General features: G+C 43.9%; 2 protein-coding genes and 1 pseudogene across 3 annotated transcripts; 1 reads left to right on the top strand and 2 right to left on the bottom strand.

The window, feature by feature from the left end:
* Positions 1–5,544: 5,544 nt before the first annotated feature.
* LOC125542734 (DNA excision repair protein CSB) lies at positions 5,545–10,696 on the top strand. Of its 2 annotated transcripts, XM_048705906.1 has the most exons (7): positions 5,546–5,827; positions 6,009–6,147; positions 6,244–6,828; positions 6,921–7,317; positions 7,460–8,934; positions 9,190–9,618; positions 9,704–10,696. In XM_048705906.1, exons 2-7 carry the CDS (start codon positions 6,055–6,057, stop codon positions 10,382–10,384), a joined length of 3,660 nt encoding a protein of 1,219 aa, XP_048561863.1. In that variant the 5' UTR covers positions 5,546–5,827; positions 6,009–6,054; the 3' UTR covers positions 10,385–10,696. The 2 variants fall into 2 exon arrangements, with proteins under 2 accessions (XP_048561862.1, XP_048561863.1); XM_048705905.1 differs by having other exon boundaries at positions 5,545–5,827; positions 6,009–6,828.
* An 861-nt stretch (positions 10,697–11,557) lies between these two features.
* Positions 11,558–15,847, bottom strand: LOC125542733 (disease resistance protein RGA5-like). The gene is made up of 3 exons (XM_048705904.1): positions 14,860–15,847; positions 12,121–14,076; positions 11,558–11,971 (listed from the first exon to the last, which is right to left on the bottom strand). The coding sequence occupies exons 1-3, from the start codon at positions 15,693–15,695 to the stop codon at positions 11,950–11,952; spliced, it is 2,814 nt and encodes a 937-aa protein (XP_048561861.1). The 5' UTR covers positions 15,696–15,847; the 3' UTR covers positions 11,558–11,949.
* Positions 15,848–17,737: 1,890 nt separating this feature from the next.
* Positions 17,738–21,517, bottom strand: LOC125546633 (annotated as a pseudogene).
* Positions 21,518–27,801: the final 6,284 nt, after the last annotated feature.

The raw sequence follows: 27,801 nt of genomic DNA, 5'->3' as shown, positions 1-27,801 counted from the left end.
AAGTGCTACCTTATATACCCAGAGCAATGGTCCCGGTTCGTGGCACGAACCGGTACCAATGCACACCTATGGTCCTGGTTCGTGCCACCAACCGGGACCATAGGTCTCTTTTCAGTAGCCGAAAGGGCGGGAAGCATAGGCCTATGGTCCCAGTTGGTGGCACCAACCGGGACTAAAGGGGGGCATTGGTCACGGTTGGTGACACGAACCGTGACCAATGCCCCCTTTAGTCCCGGTTGGTGCCACCAACCGGGACCAATGGCCTTGTGATGCCCCGCGCCCAAAAGTTTAGTCCCACCTCGCTAGTTGAGAGGGCTCGGGAGTGGTTTATAAGCGCTGCTACGCCCACCCTCCTGAGCTCCTCTCAACTGCAGGCTTTCGGGCCTAATCTGTCACTGCAATGCCTGTGGGCCTACTGGGCCTGCTGCGGGCTTGAATCCTGGCCCATGGTAGGGTTTCTAGTCGTATTCAGGCCGTGGTGGCCCAGTAGGTGGCATTTTTTTTGCTTTTTTGTTGCTTTATTTATTTTCTTTTGTTTTTTGCTTTATTTTTTAATTCTTTACGCTTTTAGTTTTAGAAAATTTATAAACTTTTTGTTAATGCCATTAGTTTTCAAATTTGAAAATACTTTTTTTAGTTTTTTTGTTTTCTTTGTTGCTTTATTTATTTTATTTTGTGATTAACTTTACTATAAAAATAGTTTTTTCCTGTTTTTTTGATTTGTTTTTTGTGATTAACTTTACTATAAAGAGTGCCTTTTCCAGTCAGTCTCCCCTCATACCGCGATTTAGGGAGACCTATCTTCTTAAGGCCAGGAATGAAGTCAACACAAAACCCGATAACATCCTCTGTTTGATGGCCCATGGAGATGCTTCCTTCTGGCCTAGCGCGGTTATGGACATATTTCTTTAGGACTCCCATGAATCTCTCAAAGGGGAACATATTGTGTAGAAATACGGGCCCCAGGATGACAATCTCGTCGAGTAGATGAACTAGGACGTGCGTCATGATATTGAAGAAGGATGGTGGGAACACCAGCTCGAAACTGACAAGACATTGCGCCACATCACTCCTTAGCCTTGGTACGATTTCTGGACCGATCACCTTCTGAGAGATTGCATTGAGGAATGCACATAGCTTCACAATGGCTAATCGGACGTTTTCCGGTAGAAGCCCCCTCAATGCAACCGGAAGCAGTTGCGTCATAATCACGTGGCAGTCATGAGACTTCAGGTTCTGAAACTTTTTCTCTGGCATATTTATTATTCCCTTTATATTCGACGAGAAGCCAGTCGTGACCTTCATACTGAGCAGGCATTCAAAGAAGATTTCTTTCTCTTCTTTCGTAAGAGCGTAGCTGGCAGGACCTTTATACTACTTCGGAGGCATGCCGTCTTTTTCATGCAAAGTTGCAGGTCCTCCCGTGCCTCAGGTGTATCTTTTGTCTTCCCATACACGCCCAAGAAGCCTAGCAGGTTCACGCAAAGGTTCTTCGTCACGTGCATCACGTCGATTGAGGAGCGGACCTCTAGGTCTTTCCAGTAGGGTAGGTCCCAAAATATAGATTTCTTCTTCCACATGGGTGCGTGTCCCTCAGCGTCATTCGGAACAGCTAGTCCACCGGGACCCTTTCCAAAGATTACGTAGTGTAAATCATTGACCATAGCAAGCACGTGATCACCGGTGCACATGGCGGGCTTCTTCCGGTGATCTGCCTCGCCTTTGAAATGCTTGCCTTTCTTTCGACATTGATGGTTGGTCGGAAGAAATCGATGATGGCCCAGATACACATTCTTCCTGCATTTGTCCAGGTATATACTTTTAGTGTCATCTAAACAGTGCGTGCATGCGTGGTATCCTTTGTTTGTCTGTCCTGAAAGGTTACTGAGAGCGGGCCAATCGTTGATGGTCATGAACAGCAACGCCTTAAGGTTAAATTCCTCCTGTCTGTGCTCATCCCACGTACGTACACCGTTTCCATTCCACAGCTATAAAAGTTCTTCAACTAATGGCCTTAGGTACACATCAATTTCGTTGCCGGTTTGCTTAGGGCCTTGGATGAGAACTGGCATCATAATGAACTTCCGCTTCATGCACATCCAAGGAGGAAGGTTATACATACATAGAGTCACGGGCCAGGTGCTGTGATTGCTGCTCTGCTCTCCGAAAGGATTAATGCCATCCGCGCTTAAAGCAAACCATACATTCCTTGGGTCCTTTGCAAACTCATCCCAGTACTTTCTCTCGATTTTTCTCCACTGCGACCCGTCGGCGGGTGCTCTCAACTTCCCATCTTTCTTTCGGTTCTCACTGTGCCATCGCATCAATTTGGCATGCTCTTCGTTTCTGAACAGACATTTCAACCGTGGTATTATAGGAGCATACCACATCACCTTCGCAGGAACCCTCTTCCTGGGGGGCTCGCCGTCAACATCACCAGGGTCATCTCGTCTGATCTTATACCGCAATGCACCGCATATCGGGCATGCATTCAGATCCTTGTATGCACCGCGGTAGAGGATGCAGTCATTAGGGCATGCATGTATCTTCTCCACCTCTAATCCTAGAGGGCATACGACCTTCTTTGCTGCGTATGTACTGTCGGGCAATTCGTTATCCTTTGGAAGCTTCTTCTTCAATATTTTCAGTAGCTTCTCAAATCCTTTGTCAGCCACAGCATTCTCTGCCTTCCACTGCAGCAATTCCAGTACGGTACCGAGCTTTGTGTTGCCATCTTCGCAATTGGGGTACAACCCCTTTTTGTGATCCTCTAACATGCGATCGAACTTCAGCTTCTCCTTTTCACTTTCGCATTGCGTCCTTGCATCAACAATGACCCGGCGGAGATCACAATCATCGAGCACATCGTCTGGTTCCTCTTGATCTTCAGCAGCTTCACCCGTTGCAGCATCATTGGGCACATCGTCTGGTTCCTCTTGATCTTCACCAGCTCCCCCCGTTACAGCATCACCGTATTCAGGGGGCACATAGTTGTCATCATACTCTTCTTCTTCGCCATCTTCCATCATAACCCCTATTTCTCCGTGCCTCGTCCAAACATTATAGTGTGGCATGAAACCCTTGTAAAGCAGGTGGGAGTGAAGGATTTTCCGGTTAGAGTAAGACCTCGTATTCCCACATTCAGTGCATGGACAACACATAAAACCATTCTGCTTGTTTGCCTCAGCCGCTTCGAGAAACTCATGCATGCCCTTAATGTACTCGCGGGTGTGTCTGTCACCGTACATCCATTGCCGGTTCATCTGCGTGCATTATATATAATTAAGTGTCCAAATTAATAGAAGTTCATCATCACATTAAAACCAAAGTGCATACATAGTTCTCATCTAACAACATATAGCTCTCCAGAGCATCTAATTAATTAAACCATACATTGAAACTATGTAAAACATTTCAATGCGAAAACAAATGCGATCATAATCGCAACCAAGGTAACAATTGATCCAACGGCATAATGATACCAAGCCTCGGTATGAATGGCATATTTTCTAATCTTTTTAATTTTCAAGCACATTGCATCCATCTTGATCTTGTGATCATCGACGACATCCACAACATGCAACTCCAATATCATCTTCTCCTCCTCAATTTTTTTTTACTTTTTCCTTCAACAAATTGTTTTCTTCTTCAACTAAATTTAACCTCTCGACAATAGGGTCGGTTGGCATTTCCGATTCACATACATCCTACATAAATAAAATCTATGTCACGTTGGTCGGCATAATTTTCATAAACAATAAATGAACCAATAGTTATAAAGATAATATATATACCACATCCGAATCATAGACAGGACGAGGGCCGACGGGGGCGGATACCAAAACCATCGCACTATATAAGATGCAATAATAAAAGTAAGAAAATAATACAAGTATCTATGTAAACATGCAAGTAAGAATATTTTTCCTTTCAGAAAGAAGATAAAACAAGAGGCTCACCACGGTGGTGCCGGCGATGAGCTCGGCGCGGGTGATCGACGGCGGTGAAGACGGGGACGGGGCGTGACGGACCGCTAAACCTAGACAAATATTATGGAAAATGGAGTTTGGAGGTCGAGCTTGGAGAGGAGAAAGCTTAAGTAGTGTGGCTCGGACATTCCATCGAACACCTTGTGTGCATAGGAGGCGAGCTAGAGCACCACCAAGCCCTCTCCCCCTTGGCCAGAGAAAAACAGAGCACTGGGGTGCTCTGCTCGCGAGCGAGGGGTATATATAGGCACTTCATTGGTCCCGATTGGTGGCATGAGCCGGGACTAACGGGGAGCCTTTGGTCCCGGTTCAAGCCATCAACCGGGACCAATGATGGTGGGCCAGGAGCGAGGCCCATTGGTCCCGGTTCATCCCACCAACCGGGACCAAAAGATCCAGATGAACCGGGACCAATGGCCCACGTGGCCCGGCCGGCCCACTGGGCTCACGAACCGGAACCAATGCCCACATTGGTCCCGGTTCTGGACTGAACCGGGACTAATGGGCTGAGCCGGTCTGGACCAAAGCCCTGTTTTCTACTAGTGCAAGTGGCTTGGAAAAAAATATATTACAGGATCACTATCTATTTATACATATGCAACATAAAAAAAGTTGAGTTCCCCATATATTAGCCACGAATCATCTACATTGTCATAATTTTCTTTGTGAAATGGCTGTTAAATTGCCTACCAATATACATATCATTGCTCCATGCAATCAACATATGAATATATTCACTCAGTCCCCAAGGATATTATAGATACTCGCAACCAAATCTACAGTTTTACCGTTGTCTCAACCAAGCAGCTTTCAGCTTTTTCACGGCCCAAAGTTCACATCAATTTTCTCACGGCTCACGGCTCAGGATAGCTTTTCCAGAATCCACGGCTCAAGCAAACACAAGCTTTAGCGAACCTTTTGATAATGTTTCACATGGTTTGTGCACTATGATACATGGATCTCGACCCACGATTCGCTAACGGTGTTTTTTTTCTTTGGCCTGCAACATGTTGGGAAGCAGATAATTTATTATATTTAACCAACAATAAATAGACCAAGTACGCAGATTTGACATTAGAGGAGCGAATATAAGGGCAAGGCCAACGGGTAGCCTTAGAGGTGATGCCTCACGAGACAGCTAGGCTCGGATGCCAGCATGGTGCTAAAGTGATAGCTTGCAGAGCACAACGAGTTCCTGCAGAAGAGGCGGCTTCCTCAAGAGAGAAAGTATGAGAGAGATGAAAAAAATGAAGAGAAAGAGAGGTAAAAGTGGAAGAAAGAGAGAGGAAAGAGAAAGGCCGGTGCAGATAGCATCTCGGTGAGAGAGTAGGCTCACGTCATGAGGCTGTTGTTGCATTGGATAGGTGTGAAATTGCACGGTGGTCTCATTTCTCCGGACCGACGTGGCTGTACTGAGGCATCACCAAGGTAATGCTACTATTGTACATGCCCTAAGGTGTCATACATATACACCCTGATGACCGTACACACGCACGCACGCGCTTCATTTTCTCATGATTTTGTTGGGGTACATACAACAAAAGGTTTTATTCCTGCGCCAAAGCTGAGCTGATGAACCGACTCGGGGAGAGGGAGAGAGGGTCTTCTTCTTCCTCCCCTCCCACTCCGACTCCGACTCCGCCCCCAAATTCGGCCGGACTCATCCAATCCATCGATCCCGCCGCCCCGTCCCCGTCCCCTCCTCTCCCCCGCCCCACCAATCCGTGCCCAACGCGTGCCCTTGACCTGCCGCCGCCGACGCCTCGGCGCCCCCGCCTCTCGCCGCGCTCGCCGGCCCCCTGAGTCCTTCCTCGTCGCGCCCCCGGCTGGGTTTTGAGGTACGAGCTTGGGTTCACCCACCCGCCCGCCGGCCTCCGCGATTTCCGGGCTCGCCTTGCCGGCGCGCCGCCTAGATCCGCCTGAAGAAGAAGCCTTTTTCTTTCTTTCTTTTGGGGTTCGAATTCAACTGAACCCACCCACCAAGTTGGTTGGTTAACCCTCTTCCGTGCCCGTGCCTAGGTTAATTCATCGACGACCAAGGCGGCTTCTTTCGTGCTGATCCACAATGGAGGAGGAGGACGACTACCAGCGCCTGCTGCACAGCCTCGGCGTCACCTCCGCCAACATCGACGACATCGAGAGGAAGATCCTGTCGCAGGCAACCATCCACCCATTCATTCGTTTTCTTCCCGTGCACAACAAAACCAGTAACAATTTCTCACAGGGTCATGCCGCGTTTCATTTCCTTCTGCAGGCGAAGACTGACCCGAAGAAGGGAGACGCCGAGGCGTCGGGGCTGACCGCCGTCGGTGACCAGGAGGCTAAACTCACAACGCCGCAAGATGATGTGCAGGCCAAACTACACCAGAAACTGCGCTCCGTGCAGCTTGAGATCGATGCTGTGGCTTCCACGCTCGGAGGGGCTAAACAAGCCGCTGGAAAGAAAAGCGGCGGCGGCGGCTCGGGTAGCGCTGATGCCGAGGACAAGAAGAAGAAGGAGAAGGTGAAGGAGGAGGAGAATGCTGATGAAGACGCCCCTCGTGGAGGAGCCCTCCAGCAAGCGCTTGCCGCCGAGCGGCTCAGGAGCCTCAAGAGGGCCAAGGTGCAGATTCAGAGAGAGATATTGCAGTCGGGACCTGTCCCGTCCGGGTCGGGCAACCAAAAAGACAAGATGCTGGCAATGCTGGTCGATGACGAGCCGAGGCGGAAGAAGTCGCTGAAGCCGCCTGGTGGGCCTAAGAAGAAGTCGCCGACACGTCGGTTGAAAACCGTCACCTATGATGACGACGACGACTTTGACGCAGTGCTCGATGGAGCTTCTGCGGGGTTCATGGAGACTGTGAGTTATCAGCCTAACTAGTACTCAGGGCTCTTGTTTCCTGTACTGTTATCATGTTACTCTGCCTCCTGATATTACATTCTGTTTTGCAGGAAAGGGAAGAGCTGATAAGGAAGGGTCTGCTGACACCGTTTCACAAGTTGAAGGGCTTTGAGAAGCGCGTTGAACGCCCTGGAACTTCTAGCAGGCAAAATGACTCCGCAGAACAAGCCGAGGAAACCATGGAAGCTTCGACCATTGCTAAAGTTGCTCAGGCAATGCAGAACATGGCACAAAACCGCCCAACCACCAAATTGCTTGATGCGGAGTTCTTGCCTAAGCTGGAAGCACCGACTGCTCCGTTTCAAAGGCTTGGAGTACCTCTAAAACGCCCTGGCCTTCCCAGTTCAGAGGAGCGGAAAAACAAAAGGCTAAAGAGTAAGACCAAGAGACCATTGCCTGGCAAGAAATGGATGAAAGCCAATTCAAAGAAGGAGTCATTATTGGATGGTATGCAAAGGCCTCCTCAGCCTTCCGAGCTTTTTTGCTTTAGTGTTATTCTATGCACATGGAAAATGCAGTCAGGTTTCCTTATTTGCTACCACTTTGTACCAAGATACCTCAGTGAACTTATCATGTCTGGTTTCTGCAGTTACAGATGAGGATGTTGGAGATGCAGCCGCATCAGCTTCTGTGTCTGAGAATGAAGATGAAGTAATAGAAGGTTCTGATGGATTACCTCCAGTCATCCTTGAAGGTGGTTTAAGAATTCCTGGCTCAGTTTACACACAGCTGTTTGACTACCAAAAAGTGGGAGTGCAGTGGTTATGGGAGTTGCATTGTCAAAGGGCTGGTGGAATAATTGGTGATGAAATGGGCTTAGGAAAGACCGTGCAGGTCTTATCATTTCTTGGTGCTTTGCATGACAGTGGTATGTACAAGCCTAGTATTGTTATCTGTCCTGTGACCCTTTTGCAACAGTGGCGAAGGGAGGCCAGTAAGTGGTATCCAAAATTCAAAGTTGAGATCTTACATGATTCTGCAAACAGTTCAAGTAAAAAGGGCAAGAGATACAGTGATTCTGAGAGTGATGTTTCTTGGGATAGCGATCAGGAAGAGGTTACACGCACGAAGCCTGCACAAAAGTGGGATGACTTGATTTCACGTGTTGTAAATTCAGGGTCAGGTTTGCTTCTGACGACATACGAGCAGCTAAGAATCATACGGGAGAAGTTGCTTGATGTAGAATGGGGATATGCTGTATTGGATGAGGGTCACCGCATAAGGAATCCTAATGCCGAAGTAACTCTCGTGTGCAAGCAATTGCAGACTGTGCACAGGATAATTATGACAGGGGCGCCTATTCAGAATAAACTTTCGGAACTGTGGTCTCTCTTTGATTTTGTGTTCCCTGGGAAATTAGGAGTCCTGCCAGTGTTTGAGACCGAGTTCTCAGTTCCAATTACTGTCGGTGGGTATGCTAATGCAACACCATTGCAAGTGTCCACAGCGTACAGATGTGCTGTTGTCCTGCGTGACTTGATCATGCCATATCTTCTTAGGAGAATGAAAGCTGATGTCAATGCACAGCTTCCCAAGAAAACAGAGCAGGTTCTTTTCTGTAGTTTAACTCAAGAGCAACGTTCTACTTATCGTGCATTTCTTGCTAGTTCAGAGGTGGAACAAATATTTGATGGTAACAGAAACTCCCTTTACGGGATAGATGTCCTAAGGAAGATATGTAATCATCCTGATCTTCTCGAGAGAGAACAAGCCGCTCAGAATCCTGACTATGGGAATATTGAAAGAAGTGGAAAGATGAAAGTTGTTGAGCAAGTTCTTAAAGTCTGGAAAGATCAAGGTCATCGCGTTCTTCTTTTTGCTCAGACCCAACAGATGCTTGACATTTTGGAGAACTTCTTGACTGCCCGCGACTACCAATATCGAAGAATGGATGGACTTACACCCCCAAAGCAAAGAATGGCACTCATTGATGAGTTCAATAATACAGATGAAATTTTCATTTTCATTCTGACAACAAAAGTTGGTGGATTGGGTACGAATTTGACTGGTGCAAACAGGGTTATAATATTTGATCCTGACTGGAACCCTTCGACAGACATGCAGGTATAGTCCATGTGGAGTTTTGTCTACCCTGTCTATAATTCTGCACCTACCATCTTCTCACCTTTGTAGATGCATTAAGGTTTCATTATTTTACCTTCTGTACTTGGAAGAGATGGTTGACATCAAAACTGGATGCCGATGAGTGATGACATGGTAGATAAAATAGTTTTAAGGTGTCCTCTGTTAAGGCGTCCTGTTGTTTTATGTCCTAGGGCAAGTGATCACACTAACCTGATTAAACTTTCGGTGGACTAGGCCAGGGAACGAGCATGGCGAATTGGCCAAAAAAGAGATGTGACAGTTTACAGGTTGATCACTCGTGGGACGATAGAGGAGAAAGTCTACCATCGACAGATATACAAGCATTTTCTCACAAACAAAGTACTGAAAAACCCTCAGCAAAGGAGGTTCTTTAAAGCCAGAGACATGAAAGATTTATTCACATTGCAAGATGATGACAAGAATGGTTCAACTGAAACATCCAACATTTTTGGCCAATTGTCTGAAGATGTGAACATCGGTGCTCCAGATGGTGAGGAGCGAGGTGAGGGATCTTCAGCTTTACCGACCAGCGCAGAGGCTGAACCATCTGTTGATGGAAATGGGAAATCAGACCTTAGATCTGACCAAGCGGATGAAGAATCCAACATTTTGAAGAGTCTTTTTGATGGCCAGGGCGTTCATGTAAGTAATATGTGTGCTGATCCCAGCCTTTTTTTTTCTTTCTGTTCAATATTTTGAAATAACCCTCAATTTTCTACTTGCACAGAGTGCTATAAATCATGATGCCATAATGAGTGCTAACGACGATCAGAAGCTGCGCCTAGAAGCAGAAGCTTCACAGGTGGCACAAAGGGCAGCTGAGGCTTTACGCCAATCACGGATGCTCAGAAGCCGTGATGATTTTGCTGTTCCCACATGGACAGGAAGAGCTGGTGCTGCCGGGGCACCGACCTCTGTGCGCAGGAAATTTGGGTCAACACTCAACACCCAGCTGGTCAGTTCTTCGCAGCCATCAGAAGGTTCAAACAGCAGCAGCAGAGTTCAAAGTCTTCAGGTGGGCGCTCTACATGGAAAAGCGCTGTCCTCTGCCGAGCTTCTGGCTAAGATGCGTGGAACGCGTGAGGGGGCAGCTTCAGATGCACTGGAACATCAGCTCAGCCTGGGCTCCGCTTCCAATCAAAGACCAGGCTTGACAGAGAACGGGCGCACATCAAACTCTAATTCTAGTAGGAACATGATCGTGCAGCCTGAGGTCCTGATCCGCCAGTTGTGCACCTTCATACAACACAATGGTGGCTCCGCCAGCTCGACGAGCTTGACGGAACATTTCAAGAACAGCATACAACCAAAGGATATGCTGGTGTTCAAGAACCTTCTGAAGGAGATAGCAACCTTGCAAAGGGGCGCAGGCGGCACAACATGGGTGCTGAAACCTGAGTACGGGTAAATTTGCAGCTGTAGTTCTTGGGCGCAAAATTTTGATTGAGAGTAGATTCTCGGATAAAAAATTCATTTAGATATATAGGATGTTGACAGAGATGGAAATTTTCTCTCTTAAATCTTTGGATATGGCTGAGAGATACTTTTTTGCATGGAAGAGATGGCACAGGAATGTTAGTTAGGTGGCGGTTCTTTTTCTCCCCAGTTAATTAGTGGTTTGCAGAAGCCCTTAGCCTTTTATCCTTTTCTGGTGTACATGTTTCCTGGGAATCAACTGCAATCTGAATTCACAAGTATTTACAAATACTGCTTTCTGTCTCCGTGCTTCTACTTTTCTTATAATATTTGTATGCGTCGTTCTGTTTCTATATGAGCGCGGTGTGGTCACTTTTCTTGCTTTTATGGTGGTTTCAAATATACTTTTATGTATCATATATTACTCCAGATGCAATCGCCAGGCATCGATTATGCGGGGACTTTATTCAAGCAAATGATTGTTGTGAATATTTATTTCCGCGCTCTCTTTCCCCCTCATCTGTATATATATTTCCCTCGTAGTATTGCTTTTAGGATTAATATTGTCAGATTTCTGGAAGATGATGTACAATTTGAGTTGAATCTACACTAGTTCTGGTTCTTGTTATGAAAGTAATAACTCTGTTGTATCTCTGAATTCTGGTTGGTGGCGGTGGTGTATCTTGAGAACAAACTGAATTTTTAGTTTCTAGTTGTGCATGTAGCAGCAGAGGCAGAGCTACTTGTTCAGTCATCTTCGTAAGTGCGTAGGAGTGAAACATTCAATCCAGAAGTGAAACATTCATTCCACAAGCAAAACAATTATATGGTTGTGTGATCACAATGATGCAGAGGCCAAGATGACCCCCTTCTCGAAAAAAAGCAAAATATTTCTATGGCTGTGTGAGGAAGAAAACAATTCTAGAAATATGAGGATACAAACTGCGGTAGAATGCTGGGAAACGACTAAACACACCTGAAACGTGCACACATTAGCAAAGATGTTACGTAAAACGTGGACATTTTAAAGCAAACATTTCTGACGCTCTTACCACTGTGATAACTTCAATATTTCCAAGGTACTAGTCCGCTCTTTAATAACTGTACTCTAGTTGCATCAACAGGATAGAATGGATATATAGATAAGCATGACGAAATCAGCTCGGAAGAAATATCGAAGTGTACTCCTGGGAATGATCCATTGCAAAAACAATAAACTGTCAAGCAGCAAAAGGGAAAGGGGTAATGTGTTTTGCGCACTATCAGGAAACCCACTGCTCGCATACGTTTTTACTGAACCATGGGACGAAAACCTGATAGCATTGCCGCGTAAAGAATCAAAGCTGGTAGCTTATTACAATCCCAGAGCTTGGAAGAAAAAAAAGAAAAAAATTCAGGTGCATCGATTAAGTAGTGGTCGAAGCTCTTGGTGCCCGCCATTCATCAGCTGCTGGTGCAGACAGATAATAGTTGAAGCGAAGATCGATTGAGGAGGAGCTTGCTTGGAAATGAAGTGTAGTATAGATAGGAGCACTACATTAATTGTCTTGACGACAATTAGTTAATTAGCTTCTGCTGCCTGCAAATAGAGTTCATATATAATAAGTGTAAAGGATGTATTGGGCACATACATCTCTCCCAGTTTTGTTTGGTGAGAGAGACAGGATGTATGTAAAGCTGAAAACTGCTTAAACTCTGGTAGAACCATAGAAGTATGCATGTACTTACACTCGGTAATTCCCCATGACTGTAAGGTTAGGACGGTTGGGATGTTGGTTGGCTGCGAGCTCCAGCGCAACCACAGCTTCATCCTTCTTCTCTTGAGCTGCACCTGAACGGAAACGAACTTCCACTTTCTGGAGTGAACGGAGGTTTTTCCAGCTACCAAACTCAAACACAAAGTTGTTGTCACGCTTCAACTGATCCACTTCGAGATAACAGTAATCAAGGGATTCAAGGCTCGGCATCGCTCCCTCCAGAAACCTCAGCGGTGCAGGTGTACGGAAGTACCTCAACTTGGGGAATAACCTCCCCAGGACGTCTGGGAGAAAGTCCCGCGACTCGCTGATCAACCCCGGAAACGGATCAGTCAACCGTAGAGTAACGAGCTCTGGAAAACTCCCAAGGATCTCCATATCCCGTGCCTTCACTTCCTTCAGATTGAACCATAATCTGGTGAGGTTCGGAACAAGTGACGGGTTTATCCACGCCAGCAACATGTCCTTCTCCGTTCTTATCGAGAATTCACGGAGCTGTCGAGGTGGTACATAACCTTCCCACCCTTGGGGTCCAATACTCACATAACCCCCAAAGTAAATGTACAGAATTTGGATCTCTTTCAGTTTGCCAAGAGACTTCACCAGAGCTTTCACCTGGCTATCATCCATGCCTTTGTGAGAGACAATGACAAGGTTGAGATTCCTCAGCATCGTCAGCTTGCGCAGCTCTACTACAAACTCAGGAGACCAAGTGTCAAATCTCAACCGTAGATCTTCCAATGATGTTAGGTTCCCCAGCAAATGCATCCCAACTATTCCTTCAGCGACTTTAAAATGCAAGCGCTTGAGTTGCCTTAACAGACCAAAACTTTGTGGCAATTCTTTTATCCCATTCCCAGTGTACATCAAGTTCAGTGTCTGCAAAAACTTCAGATTCCCTATTTCTTCTGGTAGCTTATCTATTGGCATCCTCTGCAATCCCAGGTACCTCAAATGGAGTAAACTCCCAAGATGGTCCAAATGATAACTACCATCTCCAGCAGAACTACAATCTTCCATATCTAGGACACGTAAAGCTCCAAAACTTGTAAGTGATGGCATCACATGAATATCACATCCGATGGCACTGAATGACCTCAATTGTGGGGTGCACATGTTAGCCAGAGAGTCATCCTGCTCCAAGACTATCTTTCGGATGGCTAACCTACGAGCATTACTTTGGCAAGATATCCTTTGATCATTAACATCCCATACCCTAACAAAATTCTCTTCATTTGACAATAGACATATCATATCAAGCACAAGATCATGGACACGACAACCAGTCACGAAACATGAGCCATAACCGCCCCAGTAGGGTTGTATCATACTTCTATTCACCAGCTCACAGAAGTATCTCTCTCCAAGCTCATATTGCCCTATCCCCGGTTCCTCCTTGATAAAACCTTCTGCTGACCACTTCCAGATCAAAGTTTCTTTTCTGATTGTGTAGTCTTCTGGATATATGCTTAGATACAACAAACAAGGTCTCAGGTAATAGGGTAGATCATAATAGCTAAATAGCAGTATCTTTCTTGTATTGTCTACAACTTGGTTTTTTCCGTGCCCAAAACCAATTGAGTCATAGACCTTAGACCAATCCTCTTTCTCTTTACCATCTAATAAACTAGCTATTGTAAGGATAGCTAATGGTACACCACCGCATCTCTGTATAATCTTTTCAGATATCTCAACCGGATGATCAAAAGGGCATTTGCTTCTACCACCATATAATCTCATATACAATAATTTTTCAGAGTTGCCGGGAGAAAGTGGCTTTAGCTGGTAAGCCTCACCGGACTTTCTGGCTACTTCGAAACTACGGGTAGTTGTGATTATTTTACTTCCACAGTTACTATCCTTGAAAGCACAATTGATTATTTCCCATGCTTCTGCGTCCCATATATCATCAATAACAATAAAGTACCTATCCACATCAGATCACCATAGGCATGAAATTAGTAATTAGGACTTGTGCAGAATACATGTATTAAAAAAATATGGCAGCTATGTGGAAGACCATCCAAAAATTGCAGTACTATTCTTAATACAGCAATTAACATATAAGCCAATAAATCAAAGGAATATGGCTACTACTGCAAGATAAATATATATTGACATGTGTGTTAGTTTACCGATGTTATCTTACTGGTTGGAACTCTAGTTCTGGTTAATTTCATTTCAAAATAAATAATATCTCTTGTGATATCAAATTTAGTTTCAAAATCTAAGTTTAAACTCATGTTTAGTCTACATACTTTTCATGGAGCATTGGAAAAAATGGATGTCGTTGTTCCAGACCCATATGATACAGGCATGAAAAGATTAAGACAGAAGGTATTTTGTAATCTAAAAATACATTGGAATCAATACCTACTATCCAAATTGTACACAAGACACAACTCAAAGACAACAATCCAGTTGCCCCTAATTCGTGTCTTCAATATACTCAAGACAAAGCTATGTATGCGGAATTGATGATACATATGCACTAATAACAAAAGGATGAATGGCAATTCTTTTGTATTTAATTTGGGTGACATCCATGTCAACACGTGATCACTTATTTTCATAATTTGATCATATTTTGGGTGCTCAATACAGTTATTAGTGATGGCATTGAGCTATATTTCCTGAATGTCAATGCATACAAACTTGAAGTTATTATCTGAGATAAAATAAACTCCAGTCATAGGTGGTTGGTGCGTACCTCTTATTCTCAAGTAATTCTTGGAGTTCTACTATGAGCTGCTTCTCATCCAACGTTTGTGCATTGGATTTCCTGTAGCCTTCCTTGTCAAGCTCAAGGAAAATGTCCCTGAGAACTTTCTTCACATCGGGCTTCTGACCCACCGAAACAAAAGCCTTGAGCATGAATTTTTCTTGAAGCCCCTGATGCACAACTTTGGCAACAGTTGTTTTGCCAAGTCCTCCAATTCCATAAATGGAGAGAATCTTCAATTGTTGCTCAGGCACATCCCCATCCCCATCCATGAGCTTCTTAATTATCTCGTCCCTTGCCGCATCGATGCCAACAAGCTCTGTCTCCTTTTTGAACAGAGCCACCAGGCGAGGGTCAACGGTAGTTGGGGCTGCAGCTAGATTAGCAACCGCATCATTGACCCCGTATCTGTCACGCCTATCGGCCACCTCCCTGACTTGGAGCCTGATGCCTTTAATCTTCTTCGCAATCTTACGGCGAGTCTTGCCCTTGGGGAGCAAGTTCCCCATCTTCTTCAGTAGCTCCTTGAGCTTATTCGAGTTGGCGGCGGGCTCGGAGCCTTCGACGCTTGCCAGGAAGCTGTCAACCACATCCTCCATGACGTATGACAGCTCCCTGACCTCGTCGGCCCAGATCTTCACCTGCCTGTCAAGCTGGTGCCGCGGCACATCCGCCACCTTGCGGAGTGCTTCGTGCATGCTCGGAAGCTCCTTCGTGAGGAACTCGACGTCTTGCTTCACACCCTTCTGCAGGTTGTACTCCTCGCTGAGGAGCTGGAATAGCTTGGGGATGAGGGCGCCCATGGCCCCCGTCACCACCTGCATGGCTGGAGCTTGGAGGAGTGGATGTGGAAATGCTTAGTTGTTGGGAGTATGATCAGTGCGAGCTAATGGAGACTGGGTGTGCATCCATCTATCTATGTACTCAGATATGATAGAACAGCCGTGTGTAGTAGGTGGCCAGATCTAGCAGACTCACACTTCAACAAAAGGTCGACAGTCAGCACATGCACTCACCTAATTAAAGTTAGGGAGTGTAGTATAAATATACAGTATATAACATTATCTTGACTGCTTTGCACCGTTGGGCCCATGTCGACGATAAACCACTACGTCCTGTCGGCCGGACGGCTTACAAGCTGATGTGGAATGACTCAAAATACCAATTAGTAGTACCACTCAAAAGACTGACTGGACGGCGTGTGGGTTCAGATGTCACCTTGGGAGTGATAAAAGTGGTGTCATGACCAGACATGAACGAGATGCAAGAAAACCTAAAATACTGTTCACAAGACAGCCTAGTAGCCCGTAGTTTAAGCACTCGGGTGAAACAATGTAAAAATTGCTCTCTCCGGCAAGAAATGCTAAGCTCACAATGAACTGTTGGGCTATTGAGGAACGAACAATTGAGGAATGAACTGTCAGTGCGTGAAGTAAGGTGGATTCAGTTTTTCTTTTTTTCTTGAAAGACCAGTGACTCGACCGACTTCCAAATTCCTGGCCGTAGTAACCGCTTGAGCCTAAACTCAGACCAAGAATTAGGGAGAACAATGAGCTTTCTGTTATACTCTGCAAAGAAAATGAGCATTTTTTTCTCATTGAGGGTGTTATGAGAAATGCGTTATGCATATTGGTGCACATCCAACTTTTTTCTGTGATTATGCATCTCGAAAGGAAGAGCACTAATATGAGAAAACAATATGTGCATAGATCATCTTAGAGGACATGCAAATATTTGTGTAAACTATAATAATACTAGGTATGTCGCCAATTACTTTGGAAAATAATGTTTAATTGATTTACTGTGAAAAAAAATCTCATGCCTGCATCACGTACTCATCGTGCCAGAATAACCTTTCAAAACCAGCATTAGTGGCAAACCCAAATAATCAGGGAGTGTAATAAACTAAATGCACCTAAACATGCACACATTATTAGCAAGGATGATAAACGCCGGCATTTTCATGCTGAAACATCTTATGATCTTTCCTTTGTTGTGACAAACATTGTTCCAAGTACGACATATAATACGTATTCTTATTACAATCACGGTGAATAGACATGGAAGAGACCAGCTTGTAGGAAACATCAAAATGCATACTTTTTTAGGTCAACCATCAAAATGCATATATGGAGACTATAAATAATTTTTTTGAACATAGTTCTGTGATGAAACAATAAATTGTCAAGGATCAAAATGTGAAAAGGTAGTGAGTTCGGCACACCGCAGGAAGCCCACTATCTTATCGTATCCAATTTCACAAACAAATAGTATGAGGCAAAAACCTGATAGCACCGTTGCACAAAGAGTGGAATCTAGGTAGTTTATTGCAATACCCCAGAGCCAGCTAAAATACTTAAATCTGGGCGTATCGATTAGGTTGTGGGAGAAGCTCTCAGTGCCCACCGTTCATCAGGTGTAGGCAGGTAAAAGTTGAACCAAAGATGGAGAAGTTTGGTTAGAACGATGGAGCAGTATATTGTTGACTGCCATGTTAGCTTGAAGGAGTTGGGAGGCTTGCACGTGCACACGAACCACAAGAATTGATTAGCTTCTACTGCCTGCAACTGCAAGCGCCATATATGTGAAGGCCATATATGTACACTTCTTAGTTGTCCAAAACAAAAGTGATAAAGTACATGCATCCAGGACTGCGTTAGGACCTGAACGCAGATGTTTGGACAATGCATACTCCGCCTGAAATTGAGGAAGAAAAAAGAGAAGATTACCAAGTCAGTTTTGTTTGGTGACATTAAAGAAGCTGAAAACTAAACTTAGCAACTGGTATGTACGTACACCGTGCAGCAGGCTGGCAGCAGAAGCAATTGATCACACAATAATAATTAGTAAACACGAAGATTACAAGTTAGGCATAAATCCGGATTTGAAGGCTTGGACGGTTGGGATGTTCGCCCGTTGCAAGCTCCAGAGCATCCTCGGCTTCATTCACGACCTCTTCAACGGTATCATGAGAGTTGATACCAGCTTCCACTCTCTGAAGCAAAGGGAGGTTACTCAAGCTGCCAAACTCAAATACAAAGTTTTTGTTGTTACGCTTCAACCACCCCACGCTGAGCCTACTGAACACAAGGTATTCAAGGCTCGATCGACATCGCTCCCTGCAGAAACCTCAGCGGTGCATCTGTACTAAAGTACCTCAACTTGGGGAACAATCCACCACCATCACTGTCGCCGGCCATGACATCTGGGAGGAAGTCCTGCAAGGTCTCTAATGCTAGACTCACGAGCTCTGGTAAACTCCCAAGGATCTTCATGTCATGCGTCTTCACATCCCCCACCGCCACCGATAACTTGGTGACGTTGGGAAGAAGGGATGGGTTAATCCACACCGGCAACATGTCATACTCTGTTGTTAGCCTCAATTCACGGAGTTGTCGAGGTGGCACATAACCTTCCCAGTCCTCAGATCCAAAACGTACGGAATCAGCTAAAAGGTCTAGGACTTGGATCTTTTGCAGTTTGCCAAGAGACTTCACTAGAGCTCTCACCATGCTATCATCAAAGTGTGTGTTATATGAAATTACCATATAGAGCTTCCTCAACTCCGTAAGCTTGCCCAACTCTACCACAATTTCAGGGGACCCATTGGCATATCCCAAGCTTAGCTCTTCCAATGATGTTAGGTTCCCAAGCAAATGAAACCTTCCAACTCCTTTAGCGAAATCAGCATTCAAGCACTTGAGCTGCTTCAGTTTACCAATACTTTGTGGCAATTGTTTTATACTAGTACCCTCCAAGTCCAGTATCTGCAGAAACTTTAGATTCCCTATATCTTCCGGGAGCTTATCAACAGGCATGTTCCGCAATCCCAGGTACCTCAACTGGAGTAAGCACCCAAGATAGTCGAGATGATAATTGCCATCACTCATAAAAGTACAATGTTCCATATCTAGGACACGCAAAGCTCTAAAGCTTGAAAGCGATGGCATCATACGAATATCACATGACATGGCATTGAATGACCTCAGTTGTGGTGTGCACACGATAGCCAGAGAGTTGTCATGCTCTATGACTATCTTTTGGATGGCTAGCCTACGAGAATTATTTTGGGATGATATGTATAGATCATTAAGGTCTATTACTGTAACAAATTATCTTCCTTTGACAGCAAACATATGAGATATCAAGCACCAAATCATGGACACGACATCCAACTACCACACCAATATTGTCATGGGCCTCAATTGGTTGGACCATACTTCTATTCAAAAGCTCGTTAAAGTATCTCTCTCCAATCTCAAATTGACCTATCTCTGGTTCCTCCATGATAAAACCTTCGGCTACCCACTTCCATATCAGAGTTTCTTTCCAGATTATATAATCCTCCGGATATATGCTCATATGCAACAAACAAGTCCTTAGATAATATGATAAATCATAATAGCTAAATAACAATATCTTTCTTGTATTATCTACATCTTGGTTTTCTCCGTGTCCGAAACCAATTGAGTCATAGACCTTAGGCCATTCTTCTCTTGGTTTACCTTCTAACAAACTAGCTATTGTGAGGATAGCTAATGGTACACCTCCACATTTCTGTAAAATCTTTTTGGACACCCAAACTGGTTGGTCGAACAGGCATTTGCTTTTACCACCATATAATCTTGTATAGAATAATTTTTCAGAATTGTCATCAGAAAGTGGTTTTAGCTGGTATACTTCACCACAGTTTTTGGCGACTTCAATAATACGAGTAGTTGTGATTATTCTACTCCCACAGTTATCATCCTTCAAAACACATCTGATTATTTTCCATGCTTGTACATCCCATATATCGTCAATAACAATGAAGTATCTATCAACATCAAAGAGCCATGGCATGACATTAGTAATTAAAACTTGCGTAGAACATATATGCATGAAACAAAAAGCATGGCATCTATCTCAAAAAGTATCGAAAAATTGAAATAATATTCAATCTAAACCATTCAACATATAAAGAAACAAAATAAAAGGAGAAAGCCAAGCTAGTGTTAGATAAATATTTATTGGCATTCATAAGTTGGCCGATATCGTCTTAGGAATCAGGAAAATCATGTATAAAATAATATTTATATATTTTATCTTAAGTCAAACTTTTTTATGTCTGACCAAGTCTATAGATAGAAAATATGAACATCTACACTATCTAATAAATATCATTAGATCCACCATGAAATGTATTTTTTATATTGTAACTTTTTGGTGGTGTACAGTCATGTTGGTATTTCTATAAATTTGGTCAAACTTACTTAGGACAAAATTTACATGCACTGTATTTTTATAAGTGGACGGGTTTGCTTGTAATATTGAATTTAGTTTTGAAGTCTTGGTTTGAACTCATGGTTAGTCTAAATATTTTAGAAGTATTGGAACATAGGAAAATATATGGCTGTCAACGGTGATGACCTAGATAACATAAACAATGTAAATAAAAATGGTAGATATAATATGTTATCAAATTTGATACTATCCAAATTGTATTGTACAACTCGAAGATAATCAACAACTCGTTCCTCCATGTTGTCAATATACTCAAAGGTCAGTGTTTTATATGCATGAGGCAAATGCACCAATAAAACATAGAATACAAGATATTTAATTTTGTACCGGTAAGTGGTATACATGTGAACAAGTTATCAAGTCTTGAACTCGGTGGTTATTCCTCATGGTGCTAAGCTAGATTTCTTGTGATTGTGTGTGTGATTGTGTGATTGTGTGTGTGTGTGTGTGTGTGTGTGTGTGTGCACATACATGTTTCCTTATTTGAGAGGAAAATATAAACTCGAGAAAATATTAATGTGGTTTGTGTGTACCTCTTATTCTCGAGTAATTCTCGGAGTTGTTCGATGAGCTGCTTTTCATCCAAAGTTGATGCATTGGAAATTTGGTAGCGTTCCTTGTCAAGCTCAAGGAAAATGTCCCCAAGAACTTTTTTCACATTTGGCTTCTGACGGATAGAAATAAAAGCCTTCAGCAAAAATTTGTCTCTGAGCCTCTCATGCACTACTTTAGCAAGAGTTGTTTTGCCAAGTCCTCCAAATCCAAAAATGGACAGAATCTTCAGCTGCTTCTTTGGGACATCCCCATCCCCATCTGCAAGCTTCTTAGTTATCTCCTCACTTGCCATATCAATGCCAACGAGCTCTTTCTGGTCTTTGAACAGATCAAACAGCCGAGGGTCGACGGTTGTCGTGGCTGCTGGATTACCAACAACCCCATTGACATTGTACCTGTCACGCCTATCGGCCACCACTTTGACTAGGATCTTCATTGCTTTAATCTTCTTTGCAATTTGATGACCAGTCTTGCCTTTGATCAGCAAGTTTCTCATCTTCTCCACCAGCTGCTTGAGCTTATTCGAGTTGGGATCAGAATCCAGCTCGTCACTTGCTAGGAAGTCATCAACCACATCTTCCATGGTGTATGAAAGCTCCCGGACCTCGTCGGCCCAGACCCTGACCTGCTCGTCAAGCTGATCCCGCGGCACGTCGGCGACCTTGCGGAGCGCTGCGTGCATGCTCGTAAGCTCTCTTGTGAGGAAGTCCACGTCTTTCTTCACACCCTTCTGGAGCTTGTACTCCTTCTTGAGGAGCTGGAACAGCTTGGGGATGAGGAAGCCAATGGCACCCGCCACCACCTGCATTATGGCTCGACCCATTGTTGGCTGTGCTCTCGATATGTGGATTTTGGAAACGCTTCTGATTATGGTGGGGAGTACAGGCTGCAAACTTACGGAGTGCTAGTGCTGTCTAATGGGTATGTACATAGATATGTAGCGCTAGCGTATGCCTAGATCGAGCTTATGGGTTTGTGCGTTGAGGACGTTGAGGCGATACGCTCACATATTGCAAGATGGTTTGCACATGCATGCGAGAAGACTTCTCATCGATCGATGTAGTCAGCGTTTGGAAGCACCACCGAAGTTGCACACGGACCTGCACGCAAGTAAGGACTATAGTATACTATAGATGACCCATTGCGTCTCCGAGTGACGCAAAGACCAATTACAATCGAGAAGTTAAGTAAGATACGAATAAAATGTTTTATGAATTATCCATAAAGATATGATATTTGATTTATGACATTTGACATCTCGGCGCTCCGTTGCAGCCATGGCACAAAAAGTAGATGCAATTGATAAGCGGGATGATCACAATTTATACACGCAAGAGCGACAGGGCGACCGTACATGCACCACTCCCCTTGTTTGGATCTTTAGATCCATCAAGACACTTATTAATTAAGTGCAGAGTTTCATTGATAGCTCGCTCATAGACAAACGTGGTGTTTGGTTCCTTACATGATTATGAATAAGCACATGTCTAACTACACCAAGAGGCATATGCATAACCACATTCACATGTACTCCTTCCGCTCCGAATTACTTGTCACAGAAATGAATATATTTAGACGTATTTTTAGTTCTAAATACATCTATTTTTAACAATTTCTGCGATAATTAATTCGGGACGAAGGGACTACATACTATGAGGCACGTTAACACATACCCCCACTGTAAACTAATATAACAACTTTTAGATCACTCTAATATAAAATGTTTTAGATCACTACTTTTAGTGATCTAAAAGATCTTATATTAGTTTACAGAGGGAGTACTTTCTAGTAAATAATACATGTGCTAGAAATAAATGATTTTTTATTTTGGTGTAGCTCACATAAAAATGTATTCACCATAAAATTTTACATACAAGTAATATGCATTCATAGGTATATGTGAATTTATTTTTTCAGATTTTTTAAAACCTAAAGATCAGTTTTTTAAAAAAAATATGGCTCCATGGAGCCAAAAATAATTCCCACATCTATTTTATCTTCTTATTTATTTAAAATCAATGTGTTATAATAAAAAATTAATTGCCAATGAAATAATGTGGCGTGCTTTGAGGCATTTCTCTATATTTTCTCTACTTGTTGAGTGTTAATTTGACTGTATTCTCGATCTTGCTCAAAAGATGAGTAACTATTATTGACTGACTCAAGTTTCAATTGATACATTTGTATCTTTAAATCATGTAATTTCTGATTTAATAAAAGAGTGAATTACAATTATCCTTTTGCCCTTTTTTGACATGTACTCTAAGAAACCTCTAATTTGCAGTACATGTTGAAAAAAACGCACCGAGTAGATCCTGTAAAATGGCAGATCCTAGACTTTTTTTTGCAGACCCCAAACTCATATCCAACTCATATGTGAGATGGATATGGGGACGTTCGGACATGCGGCCACAACGGATAGGCGCAGGCTAGCTCACCCACCCTACCCCACCGCGGGCCAAACCCTACCTCACTCTATCAACACCCCTCCCCTCTACTTCAGTCTTGTCTCTGCTGACCGTTGCCACCATGTCCAGCTTTAGCAGCTCCTCCGGTTCCGATCCGGACAAGGACCTCGCGATCCGCATTGCCGTCCGCCGATGGCAGATGGATATAGGCGGGTCGTCGAGCTCCATGCCCTCTTGGGTGGCCCGTTAGAACCCTTACAGCTCTGCTCCAGACCGTCGTGGTTTGGAAAAGACAAGGCTCTTGGAGCTCCGAGTTATCACCTTTGGGCCCCCATTCCGCCGATCAACAATAAGTGTTGGTCCCGGCACCTCCAAGACTGTGTCGGCTCCCCGAGTCAGAGGTGTGGGCAACTCCCGGCGCTAGGTCGGCAGCCCGGGCAGGATCCAAGCGCTCTAGTCATGAATCTTGCTAGACCGAGGTAGTCCCCCGCCCTCCAACTCTAAGGCAAGGACCAGCTTCACTGCACCATCATGCGCGTGTTATTGCCCTTGGCGAAGATGAACGCCGCCGCCGCACGAATGCGAACGCATTGCGGATGGGCCGCAAGGTGTTGAAGTGGCTCACAGCTGAGCAAGTGGTTTTCTAGGTTTTCCATATATTTCATTGCTCGAGTGTGTTTGGTGCAACAGACCAACCAAAAAATTAAACTGTATAAGAATTAGATAGCTCAAAAACCACAGCCCAACCCCACTTGCGTGCGAGGTTTACTACAAATCTAAGTCGCAAAAGGAAGTACAAATTGCAAACAAACAGGGTTGTCCAAAAAGTAACAAAACAAACAAATCATCTGAGTGATACTGAACAAATATATTCTAGAAATTCACATGAGTGTTGTAAACTAATTCATTGTTTTTATGCACACTAGCAATCAAAATTCGTTAGGCTACTGGAACTAGGCAACTAGCCCGGATTTAGAAAGGCAATGGTGCCCATGTATAACCTAAGACGAGACATCTTAGGTCTTTCATGGTACTTCTCCAGTTCTCCTCACAATTACCACATCGTAACTATACTGCAAGGTGCTTGAATTCTGTACTATTTTGTATTGCTGCATAAAATTAATACGAAGAGCATAATACTGTTTAAGGATGCTAAAATGGAGAAAAGGCTAGTGACCCATCGACACTTCATTCTCCTCGGGCTCAAAACGTACCTGAGCATGACAATTTCGATTTTTTGTCCTAAAATGAAATGGAACACATTCCATATCGCCAACAATATAAAACATATTTCAATAGTTATTGTACTAAATAGCACATTAAGCAATCCTTTAGTTACTATTAAATACCACATTAAAGAATCCTTTGACCGGATGATCAACTCTCAACCTTGTGATGAGCAATATAACAAACACACTAGCTTTTGGAATATCTATGGCAAATGATGTCATTGAACAAAAGACCAGCGCTGCTAGATTAGTTAAGTTAATACGAGAATCCAGACCAAGCAATCATGATTTGCATCTTACATGCACAGCATTAAGAATGCCTAAACTTCTACCGACATACTTTGGCTTGAAAACTATGTCATCTCTTGTCGCAACTTGATCACCCTCTTCACTTTGTAACACCATAGAGACCTTAAGTTCTTGATACGTCTCCAACGTATTTATAATTTTTGATTGCTCCATGCTATATTATCTACTGTTTTGGACAATATTGAGCATTATTATCCACTTTTATATTATTTTTGGGACTAACCTATTAACTGGAGGCCCAGCCCAGAATTGCTGTTTTTTGCCTATTTTAGAGTTTTGCAGAAAAGGAATATCAAACGGAGTCCAAACGGAATGAAACCTTCAGGAATGTGGTTTTCTCACCGACCGTGATCCAGGAGACATGGACCCTAAGTCAAGGAAGCTTCGAGGAGGGCACGAGGTAGTGGGGCGCCCCCCCTCAGGGCGCACCCTCCACCCTCGTGGGCCCCCTGTTGCTCCACCGACATACTTCTTCCTCCTATATATACCTACGTACCCCCAAACGATCAGATACGGAGCCAAAAACCTAATTCCACCGCCGCAACCTTCTGTACCCACGAGATCCCATCTTGGGGCCTGTTTCGGAGCTCCGCCGGAGGGGGCATCCATCACGGAGGGCTTCTACATCATCACCATAGCCCTTCCGATGAAGTGTGAGTAGTTTACCTTAGACCTTCGGGTCCATAGTTAGTAGCTAGATGGCCTCTTCTCTCTTTTTGGATCTCAATACAATGTTCTCCCCCTCTCTCGTGGAGATCTATTCGATGTAATTTTCTTTTTCCCGTGTATTTGTTGAGATCGATGAATTGTGGGTTTATGATCAAGATTATCTATGAACAATATTTGAATCTTCTCTGAATTCTTTTATGTATGATTGGTTATCTTTGCAAGTCTCTTCGAATTATCAGTTTGGTTTGGCCTACTAGATTGATTTTTCTTGCAATGGGAGAAGTGCTTAGCTTTGGGTTCAATCTTGCGGTGTCTTTTCCTAGTGACAGTAGGGGCACCAAGGCACGTATTGTATTGTTGCCATCGAGGATAACAAGATGGTTTTTTTTATCATATTGCATGAATTTATCCCTCTACATCATCTCATCTTGCTTAAGGCGTTACTCTGTTTTCTTGAACTTAATACTCTAGATGCATGCTGAATAGCGGTCAATGAGTGGAGTAATAGTAGTAGATGCAGGCAGGAGTCGGTCTACTTGTCTCGGACGTGATGCCTATATACATGATCATACCTAGATATTCTCATAACTATGCTCAATTCTGTCAATTGCTCAACAGTAATTCGTTCACCCACCGTAAAAAAATTATGCTCTTGAGAGAAGCCACTAGTGAAACCTATGGCCCCCGGGTCTATCTTCATCATATTAATCTTCCATCACTTTATTATTGCCTTTACTTTTTTACTTTGCATCTTTATCATAAAAAAATCAAAAATATTATCCTATCATATCTATCAGATCTCACTCTCGTAAGTGACCGTGAAGGGATTGAGAACCCCTTATCGCGTTGGTTGCGAGGAGTTATTTGTTTTGTGCAGGTGCGAGGGACTCGCGCGTAGCCTCCTACTGGATTGATACCTTGGTTCTCAAAAACTGAAGGAAATACTTACGCTACTTTGCTGCATCATCCTTTCCTTTTTAAGGAAATCCAACACAGTGCTCAAGACGTAGTAGTTCTTCTTCACCATCCAATTTGATAGAGACAACACGTCGTGAAAGAGTAATTGTGTCATCATCAACAACATGCAATTCACCATCTCAGAAAGCATGCAACACAACTTCCTCGTCACCTATGCTGGCAGTACTAGCTGTGATCACATCTCGAAAACCACCAGGTGGCAATGATGACCCACCAATGAGTTGCACACTGATTGTCGCCTCCAGAAAGTTGTTCATGTGGTGGAATCTACACTGGAGTGTGCTACGCCTGCTAGTGTAATCTTTATGAAAAGAGCAATACATTCTTTCTTTTAAAAGTAAGGTTAGAAAGCTTAATTAGGTCTCTGTCTTGACTTTCAGTAGCGCCCGTAACTTTGAGCATGATCTCGATGCTCCCGGGATTGTAACAAGTCCGTATGGCACGGGTAGGGCCGGTGAGTGTAAGATAGGGATGCTGCACGCAACAGATATAATAAGCTAAGCTTAGCATGGGTCCATCCACAATGAATAGAAAATACGATAACAAGCTACACCGGTCCATCCACAAATAATTACCTCCTCCGTGATGGTTTGACAATTATTTCTTGTACGAGTATAGATAATATTATGCCTGCGGCCGTCCGCGACATCGTGTGCAGTGACCATGCCAAACACATCCAACGGCCACTATAAACCTCCTGTTATTGCTGCAATTTTGATAAAAAAGATCTGCAAAGTATCTCTTGGGCCGCCGAAACAGTCAGGACGATTGTCGGTAAAACACATAGGAGGGATGGGCGCTACACGGATCAAAGCACGTGGAGTTAGCTATACATTGTTGTAAGTATTAAGGGAATGTGGTGAAAATTAATAGTACGCCTCTGTCTTACTATCAAGAAGGATGGGCAGTTCCTGACCGACCGTGAGTCCATTGTGGCTGCGGTGGATGAGTACTACGAGGGCGTTTTTGGGGTTGCATCGGAGCGGGAATTTGCAGTTAACCTCCAAGCCCTAAGTTTGCCGCGTCGTGAGTTGTCACTCCTGGAGAGGCCCTTCACAGAGGAGGAGGTTGAGAGAGTCATCAAATCCATGCCCTTGGACAAGACACCCGGACCCGATGGGTTTACTGGTCGCTTCTATGCGAGTTGTTGGCAGATCATAAAAGTGGATTTCATGAGGGCACTGGAGGCATTCTACCGTGGGGATATACGTGGCATCGGGTGCATTAACAAATCCATAGTCGCTTTGTTGCCAAAGGTGGATGGTGCTGAGGAGTTGCAGGATTTTCACCCAGTCAGTCTCATGCACGGTGCTGTGAAGATTTTCGATAAGGCAATGGCAGTTTGACTAGCCGAGGAACTGCCGTTCCTGGTGGGCAAGCATCAGATGCGTTCGTCAAGGGTGATCACTACATGATAATTTCATGCTAGTGCAGTGTATGGCCAGGATATTGCATGCATTAAAAGAGCCCACGGCAATGCTCAAGTTGGATATCTCTAA

Source organism: Triticum urartu, chromosome 3, assembly GCF_003073215.2.
Source record: "Triticum urartu cultivar G1812 chromosome 3, Tu2.1, whole genome shotgun sequence".
NCBI classification, from domain to species: domain Eukaryota; kingdom Viridiplantae; phylum Streptophyta; class Magnoliopsida; order Poales; family Poaceae; genus Triticum; species Triticum urartu.
This window is presented reverse-complemented; position numbering and strand designations above follow the sequence as displayed.

Coding starts and splice junctions, on each gene's coding strand:
- LOC125542734 (XM_048705905.1), top strand. CDS start 6,055: ATGGAGGAGGAGGACGACTACCAGCGCCTGCTGCACAGCCTCGGCGTC. Junction 6,829..6,920: donor CTGCGGGGTTCATGGAGACT/GTGAGTTATCAG, acceptor TCTGTTTTGCAG/GAAAGGGAAGAGCTGATAAG. Junction 7,318..7,459: donor GAAGGAGTCATTATTGGATG/GTATGCAAAGGC, acceptor TGGTTTCTGCAG/TTACAGATGAGGATGTTGGA.
- LOC125542733 (XM_048705904.1), bottom strand. CDS start 15,695: ATGCAGGTGGTGACGGGGGCCATGGGCGCCCTCATCCCCAAGCTATTC. Junction 14,077..14,859: donor GAATTACTTGAGAATAAGAG/GTACGCACCAAC, acceptor TGATGTGGATAG/GTACTTTATTGTTATTGATG. Junction 11,972..12,120: donor GTCATGGGGAATTACCGAGT/GTAAGTACATGC, acceptor CTCTATTTGCAG/GCAGCAGAAGCTAATTAACT.